Source organism: Centruroides sculpturatus, unplaced genomic scaffold (genome assembly GCF_000671375.1).
Source record: "Centruroides sculpturatus isolate CEXI.00-Female unplaced genomic scaffold, Cexi_2.0 scaffold549, whole genome shotgun sequence".
NCBI classification, from domain to species: Eukaryota; Metazoa; Arthropoda; class Arachnida; order Scorpiones; family Buthidae; genus Centruroides; species Centruroides sculpturatus.
Genome location: NW_019384752.1, coordinates 299807 through 310906, shown reverse-complemented (window position 1 = coordinate 310906; position 11100 = coordinate 299807). Strand labels below are relative to the sequence as shown.

Genomic DNA, 11100 nt, shown 5'->3' with positions numbered 1-11100 from the left:
TTTTCATAGATATTTTCACTTTCTAAGAGTTGCAAGGATGAAACGTGTTTAAGTAAGGGTCTCGCTCGAAAGATGTATGAATTAAATTTTATGAGCTATTGTTTGATAACCAGATTAGCGGGTTTGAAAAAAAAAATCAGTTGTTCGATGAGTGAAGTGCAAGGACATCGATTTACTTGGAAAATAATTATTCGAACAAATTTGATAATTAATTCTTTTAAATACAATAAAGAAATAATCGGTTTACAACCGGATTGAGATAAATTGTCAAATTGCGTAAACCGACTCATCCATTCCCACGGGGCGTATTTCCTTGTGGCTGTCATTCAACATTGGTGGGGTGGAGCAGAGATGTGTAAAGCCAGCTGCCAATGGTGGAGAGCATCAGCGCGGGAAAGCACTGCTGACGTCGCCATTATCATATTAATGAGAAGCGGAATGTCTGCAGTCTCGATAGTAGAGGCGGAGAGGAAGGTCGCCTATCGAACTGAAAGCAAGGACATGAATCAGACAAAAGTGGAAACGAATGCCTGTCAGGAAATATTCCGTCAAGCGGTGCAGAAAGGTGATATCACCGAATTACAAAGGATACTACAGTGTTGGGGTAATACCCTGAACGTCAATTATTACAATCAAGAAGGTCAAACGGCGCTACATCAAAGCTGCATGGTAGGTAATCTGGAATTAGTCAAATTGTTGGTGAAATTCGGTGCGGATGCAAGACTGGCCAACAGGGACGGATGGAGTCCACTTCACATAGCGGCTTACGGTGGACATCGAGATATCGCATTGTACTTAGTATCGAACACCAGAAGTTAACCGGTTGTGATTTCTATCGTTTAGGATGTTTAGTGCCATTTTGGATTGTACTACTACCCGAATTGACATGATTCTATATGATTTGTACGTGGAAGGGCTAGTCACCTTCCCCTCTCGGATTCTACCACCCCTTGGTGTTGCTGATGGAGAAGGTCCAGTGCCACCGGAGGCCAGCTGCTACTTGTTAGATTCGACACTTCACGAACCCCAAGGGAGGTTTTTCTACCTCTCCTAGAACCACTCAAAAACTAGTCCTTGTTTAATTAAACAACTCGCTTCAGATGTGGTAGTTGTTGCTACTGGACATTGTGAGATCCATAAAACCTGATGAGAATGAAAAAGTTTTTTTTATTATTATTTTTTTTTGTTTGGGAATGTTTGCCAGTATATAAACGAGCATTAATATTCTCCATAATTTTTTATAAATCGGATAGGCTAATATTCACTGCCACGTTTTTTATATCGTGTAAAAATGTTGGTGTTACCTCATTTTAAATGTAGTACACATCCTTGTTATTCCTGGAACATTTTTTTTAATACTTTGACATCCTTTCCTCACTTGTTCAAAAAGTAGGAGTTTTTTTTTAAAAAAAGAATTTCCTGTTAGAGTCTCCACATCAACTCAGACTAGAACAAAAGTCTTCTTAGCATTTTTTTTTTCCTCTTTACTTCATTTTCAGTATTGTTTGTAATCCAATTGTCTTATTTCTTAATATTGGTTGAAAGATGTGAAAATGTTAGACTAATGTACCAGAAAGTATTAAGTGATATTGGCCTTTTTGCCATGAATTGTAAATCTGCTTTCTTGAAACTGCAGTTTTTTTTTTCTAATTGTTATTAAAAAACTTTTGTTGTTATTAAATCTGTGTTAATTTAATTAAATAGTAAATGTCATATAATTTTATTTTACAAATGAAAAAAATTTTTGAAATACAAAACTTTAATCAATCATAATTTATTTTAAAGTAAACTCACATTTATCTACCAAGTTTTGGTATTATAGAGCAAATCATCCCTATTCTAAAACAGCAATTGTTTTTTGTTTTTAAATATAAAGAATTGTTATAAAAAAAAAAGTTTGCAAGTTATTTATTTGTATTACTTAATATAGATTTTAAAAAATTAGAAACATCTTTTAATTCTTAAAACTTAAACAATGTATAAGTATTCACAATTGATTTGATAAGTTAATTTATAAAAAAAAAAGTTGTAAAACTTAATGAATTAGACAATTACTAATAGGAATAGATTTAGATATAATTGTATAGACTATAAAACTTATGTAACAGAGTATTGTCGGTAATTACAAGAATACAAATATAAATTTATATTAAAATGCATGCTGTGATAACAATAGAAAGGAAATAATCATGCCAGCAATACAAATTACATCTGGCTATAAAGTAAGTTTTTTGTACATAAGATAAATGATTATTATGTACTGTAATTTTTTAAATAATGAGATTATCTCTCACTCAAAATATATATATATTTAGTATTAATTAACTTTGATACTAATTTGAAAAAATGAATTATACAGTGAATGGATTTTTTTATTATTTTTTCAGTAGATAAATTAAGAAATTTTTATTAAATATATGTCAAGGATATTATTTTGTTATCTACAATTTCAATTGGTTTTTACAACATTTTAACAAATTAATGAAATTTTTTAAAAAGTACTTGATAAAAAAAAAATTAAATTTTCTCAAGTACTTAATAATAATTATTTTTAGTGTATTTTTCAATTATTAAAATTAAATGCTATGAATGAATTTATATGGTCTAATATCGGTGAGATATTTTAAAGTTTTTATTTAATTATTTTAATATATTAATGGTATATCCAAATGAAAAAAGTTTCATTTTCAATTGAACAATACTTTTAAAATATTTATCAATTATAATTCATAATTTGATTCTGTATGAATGTCAGATATAATCATTTTTTGGATTTTGTTTAAATTTCTTTCAAACTTTGTTTATGAATAATTTTCAAATTTAGCTTACTATGAAAATAAATATAATTAATTTAGTCTTTCTGCCCTATAGACACTCAGATATTTTAATCGTGTTCGTGTGGATTTATGTGAAGGTGGCAGCTGGGTATTGTATGACGGAACCATATATCCAGTCTACCTACTCATGAAAATATCTCAGCTGATCTGGACACAAAACCAAGTCTAGAATGAAAGGCTCCTGCCTTTCCTGCTTCAGCAATCAAGTTAAAAGGGATTTATTATATTTATATATAAAAAAATAAAAGTATGAAAGAAATTTAAAGATAATCTACAAAAATGACTGTAACTGAAACATTACTAAAGTATGAATTATAGTATAGTAAATTGAAAAGTATTTGAAATGCTAAAAGAATTGCCAATTAAAAATTTGAATATACTTTTAAAAGTTGAACTTATAATTAACATAATAAAAATTCTTGAAATCTTTAATGATTTAAAATTATAGCATTATAAATGAAGATAAATATAGTAAAATATTACCTTAAAATTTAACTGTTTTCTTTCATATAAATATATCAAAATAGCTAATATATACCTGTTATTTATTGTCAAATAGAAACTCATTAAACATATTTTTAATGGAAATTCTTCCATTTAATCACAGATATTACAAACTCAGGTTACTTGAATGAATTTGAACCATTAAATTTCAATAGTAAATGTTTTTATATTAATAAATACAAAAAAAGCAAAACAAAATGTACTAACTATTGAATGTTGTTATATAATATTGAAAACATTTCATAATTGGATCAAAGTTAAAATTTATTCAACAATAAGATTTATCTTATCTTGAATTTTAAAATAAGATATATTTAAATCCTATAAATCATTATTTTAATACTATAATGTTGTAGTATTTTAATGAACACATTTTAACATTATAGGATATTTTTTATTACTAAATTTTTAAGAGTTATTTTCATATCAAAGAAATGATTACTATAATTAAAAACTAAAGTTTGGATGATTTAACGATGTACTGTACATACAAATATAAACTGTACAGAATAATATATAGTAATTAAGCATATTTGTATTATATTAAAGACTATTATTTTTTAAATACAATAGATTAATTATCAGTTCATTATCATATTTTATTACAAATCTTAATATCAGATCAGCTGAAAATTTTAGAAAAACAAAAATTATTATTAATAGAAACTTTTATTTTTGTTTACAAAGTTTTAAATTACTATATTTGATAAATATATAAATATACATAGTGTCATTTTTATTCTGCGTTGAACAGAAGTTGTTACAGTATTTAAATTTATCATATCTAATGTCATTGGCATGAAATACCAACAGCTCGAATTAATGAATGTAGATTATTAATTCATTTTAAATGAATAATTTGCAATCATTAATTTGGAATGTCAACATTACATAAGATTAGCATCACATTTCTTTGAAAGCTTAAAATATACCTACTGTTTTTAGATGAATAAATTAATAAAGAATTCTTTTTTAACTATTGTGTTTCTATAAATTATACTAATTATGGAATCAAATTGCATATGCAGGAATAAAAGTGTCATTTAGTTTTCATTTCCTATCCAAAACATTCTTATTCATTACGTACTTAACTCTGTGATGAAAGTAAATTCACCATAACTTTCACTTAATTAAATGAAATGTTTAAATAGATTTTTTAATAATTATAACAAGTTCAAATAGTTATTTTTAATCTAATGAAAGTAGCTAGACAATACAAATAAAGCTAAATCTTAGATATAAAATAAAATTATATTAATCTCTAGTATAATTTTAAAAACAAATTAACTGTTGATTCTATTTCATTTAAGTGTATGAATATTCATTAGTTAATATTCATGTATTGAATATGATACTCTTTCAAGTAAATTAACAAATTCAAGTTTTGTAATCTTTGTTTTAAACTTATTATTAAATTTTGTTTGTTATATTTATTAGCATATTCTGATTGATAAAAACATTTAGAAATTAAAGGATAAATTGTTAAGATTACATTAAAATTTAAATCTAGTCTAGTTTTTTGATGTAAATAATAATTTACTTTAATTTAACTTCATATATAAAAGGTTATACTACAGAAAATACTATAAAATTGCACCATTAGGCAATTTTTATGGTAAGAAAATTTTTTTAAAAGTTTTAATGAAACATTGGTATAAATTTTCTTTCATGTGGCTAAACTTCTGCAGGAGAATCAAAAACATTACAGAATGAAATTGGTTTTAATCAATCTAAATTGATTGAGTGAATACATTCATTTGATAAATATATATAATACATTTGACATTTTTAATGATATAGTGTTGTTTCATATTACACTTTGAAAAATATAGTTTAAATTAATATAAACTCTAAAACTAATGAGTATAAAATATGTTAAATTAATATAATTCATTTACATAATGTATTGTTTATATAAAAATATTTCAATATCACGATAAAACTTGCAGAAAAATCAAATTAGCCACGTGTATGACCTGCGTTAATGTTTTCATTAGTAAGTCTAATTTAAAATATCAATAAGTTCATTTTTCTTCATTTATTAACTATAGATTTGCGGAGGAAAAAAATGCGGATCGAAATGAACCAATATTTCACCCGAAAATAATTTAAATATGAAAATTATAAAACTTGACAAGCTACAAACTCTAAAATGATCAAGATTTTATGCGCCTATAAGGATAAGAACAATATGAAATATTGCTAATACGTGCGTACTGTATCTGGATTCGGGTTTGAGTTTTATCCTCGAAAATGTACGAATGACCCGGTATGTTCGGACCCCGTCCTGTATCATCATTGCAATGGTCATAAGTCTTCATAATATTCATAAAGCGGAGAGTTGTGTTTTATAATAATGAATAAAAACGATATTGTGTGCCGAACAGAATGCAGACTTTTTCAAATATGAATTTAAATATTGCGTGTAATATATATACCCGACATTTCTACTAACAATTCGAATTGGAAGTAGAAATTTAAATTCCAAATAAAATCATTTGAGATGTAAAAAAATTGCTCCAAGTAAAAACTTGTGACAATTAAGAATGGTCGCCTCATTGTTGGCCTGGCCTAACCCATAATGGAATTGCCCGAAAAGGCCATTTTAGTGCCCATAGGGCCGAGAGTACAAAAAAAGACCTTTACCGGTGTTAGGTGCTTCCCCTAGTTTCCGAACCCACGCTTCGCCACTGTCACCGACCAACGTTTTCATTAAGCCGTTTAGAAAAATCGCTGTAAAAAGTTGTAATTCGCATAAATTTGAGCTTTTATCATTCTGGATAACATTCTGAATGAAAGTCATTTGTTTCCATGCAATTTTAATTAACCTTATAAGCATAAAATTAAGCGGTAAAACTGAAATAGCTCTATGCGAAACTCCCGTGAACTTTGACCTATCGACCCGGAAATTATGCCATCACCTCACCGATAACAAGAAAGGCTTAAGTTTAAAATTTAAGCCTTCTAGACCCAGTAGTTTTCCTCTACCACCGGCTGAAGAAAGGGAAGAAAATATAGCGTTTTTGGCTATTTTTGCACTTTTCATTGCTTATATTTTGGCAATCGCTTCATAGAAAATCTTGAAATTTTGCAATTTGAAATTTTACGGCGCAAAACATTTTATTTATTGATGAATAAAGAACATTCAAAATGCCCGATACTTTTTTTAAACTCTGTCCTGTAGGCACTAATTAATATTAAATTTTATTAACATATTGTTAGAAAAATTCTCATGAAATTTACATAATTCGTCACAAATATTTAAACAGCTCCTTCTACGTTAATCGTCACGGCGCGATCTTATTCGAGGCTATAGGAACCGCCGCCATCTTGGATACCCAAGGTAAATATAACCGTTTTTAAATTAAACTATATTTCTACTAAAATTAATGGGCCTACTACAATTTCATTAAAATTCGTTAATTTCCAATATTAACCTAATAGGCTACATTCATTCATTTCAAATTCTAAATTCTTAATTCGCAAATATTCTTTATTTACAGAATAATTATAATTTGTTATTATTGTAAAGTTATATCTATTAAATCCTAAGTTGTTAGCCTAATAGATATTTCACATTGTTAAGAATATTAATTTACATTTCTCTTATTATACTTTTTCAATATTAATGTATGTAAGAAGTATATAAGCAATTTTAAAAAATTGTTTTAATGGATAGTCTGAAATAAAAACAATTTTGAAACAACCAACCGACTGAATCCTACTTATCCTACTGATAAAAACAAACAGGAGAGAGCAATCAAGCAAATTACTCTACATTAATTGACATAAGTAATCTTAGTTTACAATCGAAATTTCCTATCAAAAATTGTTTCTTTCACGAGGGGCAATTTTTCCCCGTTGGGAAACAATTCACTACACAGTCGGACAGTATCCGATCACGTGCTTTAAAAACAATGGTTAATTAAACAAGTTATTTAGATCATAGATCTTGATTTGTTCTCTCGATGGACAATCGATAGCGGTTTTAGTTTTTAAACGTATTTCTTTTAACAAAAACGTTTGGATTATTTAATAATTTTATAACTTAACTAATTAATTTGATTTATCTCTTTATTTTCCATTGAATTGCTAATAATAAGATTTTAAAAATTGCTTGAAGACTGTACAAATTTTTATGCATAACGCGGTAAAAGTGGAATAATTATTTATACTTTATCATTTTAGCGTTAAAAGTTTGAGAAATTTCAAGAATTTAGTTGAAAGAATGAATTTTATCGATTTGAATGTGCATTTTAATGTTAAAATCATTCCAATTAGCCCATTATTAGTACTCCTCCACACACACACACAATTTATAATTAGGTTACTATTATAACTTTTTAAGATGGAATATTTAATGAAAAGTTTAAATATTTCTATACATTTCCATCAAAATTTATTTATAAATAATTGAAAATTGTTGTGAATTGTTTGTATATTTATCATTTATGTTTAAGTAGATAAGATCAAGATTTTTTTTATTCCTTTGTTTGTACCATCGATTAAAGATATCTAAATGCACATTGAGTTGCACTGGAAGTATGAGATTTTTTTTCCANCAAATGAAAGATGATATTAAGGTAATTTATTTAATTTTTATTATTTTATAAGTAAGTATATATATAAGCGAAACACTTTTCTTACTCAATTAAAAATACTGTAACACATTAAAGCAGGGATTTCTGACATTTTTCCTTGCATTCATCTCCATAAAGAAAATATTCTTTTCAATGGATCCCTTTAAAATTTTTATGTTACTTCCAAAGTTTTGTGTAATATATCAAATGAATTTCCCACTTAACTTAAAATGTACAATAATTATCTTATTTTTCTATCGATCCCCAATTGACTCAAGTTCCACAAATTATAATGCTTTAACACAGTAATTCTCAACAGAAGTCATTGTGTGAAGTTATAATATAATAATTATAATTTGTGTATTGAATAAGAAGGATCTAATTGTGAAGTTTGTAAGAAATAAATACATACCTATATAGAAGCACATTTATATAGTATATCTAATATGTAGGCTATATGCTTGTATGTATTGTGTATGAGAGAAAAGCAACATATCTTTTATATTATAGTCTATCAACAAAATTTCGAAATGGGGAGGGTCAAAATCAAAAATTAAGACAAAGAAATCTTTATTTATAATATTTTTTATGTATTATAATAAAATTTAAAGGCAAATCTATAAAACAAATGTATAGAATTTTTTTAAAATGTGCTCAGAGTCTGAGGAACAATACATCTATTATATAAATAGATCATGTTTATTCATACTTTATACTTAATAAAGCTAATTTTAATGAATAAAAGAGTTTATATTCCGTAACATTTTTTACAATACACCAACAGAAGCAGCAGCTGTCATTTTCTCTGACCCAAGCAGAGGACGGTGACCTTGCTACGATAACGCTTTATTTAAGGCTAGATGTTCGGACCTCCTAATGTCTTCGCAACTCTGTTATCATCGATGCGAGACTCGTGACCCAGAGGTGCCTGAAAGACTGTCCTACTCGACTATCTACTACTATTCAATACTGTTACTTGTTGTACAATCAACTTAGTTGCTGTAAGAATACGTACAGTTAATCGCGTTTTTCTATTATAAATACGTAAATTTAATGTTTATACTGTAATAGTCCCTTAATTTTTCATAGATATTTTCACTTTCTAAGAGTTGCAAGGATGAAACGTGTTTAAGTAAGGGTCTCGCTCGAAAGATGTATGAATTAAATTTTATGAGCTATTGTTTGATAACCAGATTAGCGGGTTAGAAAAAAAAAATCAGTTGTTCGATGAGTGAAGTGCAAGGACATCGATTTACTTGGAAAATAATTATTCGAACAAATTTGATAATTAATTCTTTTAAATACAATAAAGAAATAATCGGTTTACAACCGGATTGAGATAAATTGTCAAATTGCGTAAACCGACTCATCCATTCCCACGGGGCGTATTTCCTTGTGGCTGTCATTCAACATTGGTGGGGTGGAGCAGAGATGTGTAAAGCCAGCTGCCAATGGTGGAGAGCATCAGCGCGGGAAAGCACTGCTGACGTCGCCATTATCATATTAATGAGAAGCGGAATGTCTGCAGTCTCGATAGTAGAGGCGGAGAGGAAGGTCGCCTATCGAACTGAAAGCAAGGACATGAATCAGACAAAAGTGGAAACGAATGCCTGTCAGGAAATATTCCGTCAAGCGGTGCAGAAAGGTGATATCACCGAATTACAAAGGATACTACAGTGTTGGGGTAATACCCTGAACGTCAATTATTACAATCAAGAAGGTCAAACGGCGCTACATCAAAGCTGCATGGTAGGTAATCTGGAATTAGTCAAATTGTTGGTGAAATTCGGTGCGGATGCAAGACTGGCCAACAGGGACGGATGGAGTCCACTTCACATAGCGGCTTACGGTGGACATCGAGATATCGCATTGTACTTAGTATCGAACACCAGAAGTTAACCGGTTGTGATTTCTATCGTTTAGGATGTTTAGTGCCATTTTGGATTGTACTACTACCCGAATTGACATGATTCTATATGATTTGTACGTGGAAGGGCTAGTCACCTTCCCCTCTCGGATTCTACCACCCCTTGGTGTTGCTGATGGAGAAGGTCCAGTGCCACCGGAGGCCAGCTGCTACTTGTTAGATTCGACACTTCACGAACCCCAAGGGAGGTTTTTCTACCTCTCCTAGAACCACTCAAAAACTAGTCCTTGTTTAATTAAACAACTCGCTTCAGATGTGGTAGTTGTTGCTACTGGACATTGTGAGATCCATAAAACCTGATGAGAATGAAAAAGTTTTTTTTATTATTATTTTTTTTTGTTTGGGAATGTTTGCCAGTATATAAACGAGCATTAATATTCTCCATAATTTTTTATAAATCGGATAGGCTAATATTCACTGCCACGTTTTTTATATCGTGTAAAAATGTTGGTGTTACCTCATTTTAAATGTAGTACACATCCTTGTTATTCCTGGAACATTTTTTTTAATACTTTGACATCCTTTCCTCACTTGTTCAAAAAGTAGGAGTTTTTTTTTAAAAAAAAGAATTTCCTGTTAGAGTCTCCACATCAACTCAGACTAGAACAAAAGTCTTCTTAGCATTTTTTTTTTCCTCTTTACTTCATTTTCAGTATTGTTTGTAATCCAATTGTCTTATTTCTTAATATTGGTTGAAAGATGTGAAAATGTTAGACTAATGTACCAGAAAGTATTAAGTGATATTGGCCTTTTTGCCATGAATTGTAAATCTGCTTTCTTGAAACTGCAGTTTTTTTTTTCTAATTGTTATTAAAAAACTTTTGTTGTTATTAAATCTGTGTTAATTTAATTAAATAGTAAATGTCATATAATTTTATTTTACAAATGAAAAAAATTTTTGAAATACAAAACTTTAATCAATCATAATTTATTTTAAAGTAAACTCACATTTATCTACCAAGTTTTGGTATTATAGAGCAAATCATCCCTATTCTAAAACAGCAATTGTTTTTTGTTTTTAAATATAAAGAATTGTTATAAAAAAAAAAGTTTGCAAGTTATTTATTTGTATTACTTAATATAGATTTTAAAAAATTAGAAACATCTTTTAATTCTTAAAACTTAAACAATGTATAAGTATTCACAATTGATTTGATAAGTTAATTTATAAAAAAAAAAGTTGTAAAACTTAATGAATTAGACAATTACTAATAGGAATAGATTTAGATATAATTGTATAGACTATAAAACT

The 11100-nt window shown here is 28.3% G+C and overlaps 2 protein-coding genes across 2 annotated transcripts; both read left to right on the top strand.

The window, feature by feature from the left end:
• The first annotated feature begins 344 nt into the window (after positions 1 to 344).
• LOC111628619 (notch-regulated ankyrin repeat-containing protein B-like) lies at positions 345 to 1681 on the top strand. The gene has a single exon (XM_023372449.1). It carries the CDS (start codon positions 352 to 354, stop codon positions 817 to 819), a length of 468 nt encoding a protein of 155 aa, XP_023228217.1. The 5' UTR covers positions 345 to 351; the 3' UTR covers positions 820 to 1681.
• Positions 1682 to 9345: 7664 nt separating this feature from the next.
• On the top strand, positions 9346 to 10683 carry LOC111628601 (notch-regulated ankyrin repeat-containing protein B-like). The gene has a single exon (XM_023372421.1). It carries the CDS (start codon positions 9353 to 9355, stop codon positions 9818 to 9820), a length of 468 nt encoding a protein of 155 aa, XP_023228189.1. The 5' UTR covers positions 9346 to 9352; the 3' UTR covers positions 9821 to 10683.
• Positions 10684 to 11100: the final 417 nt, after the last annotated feature.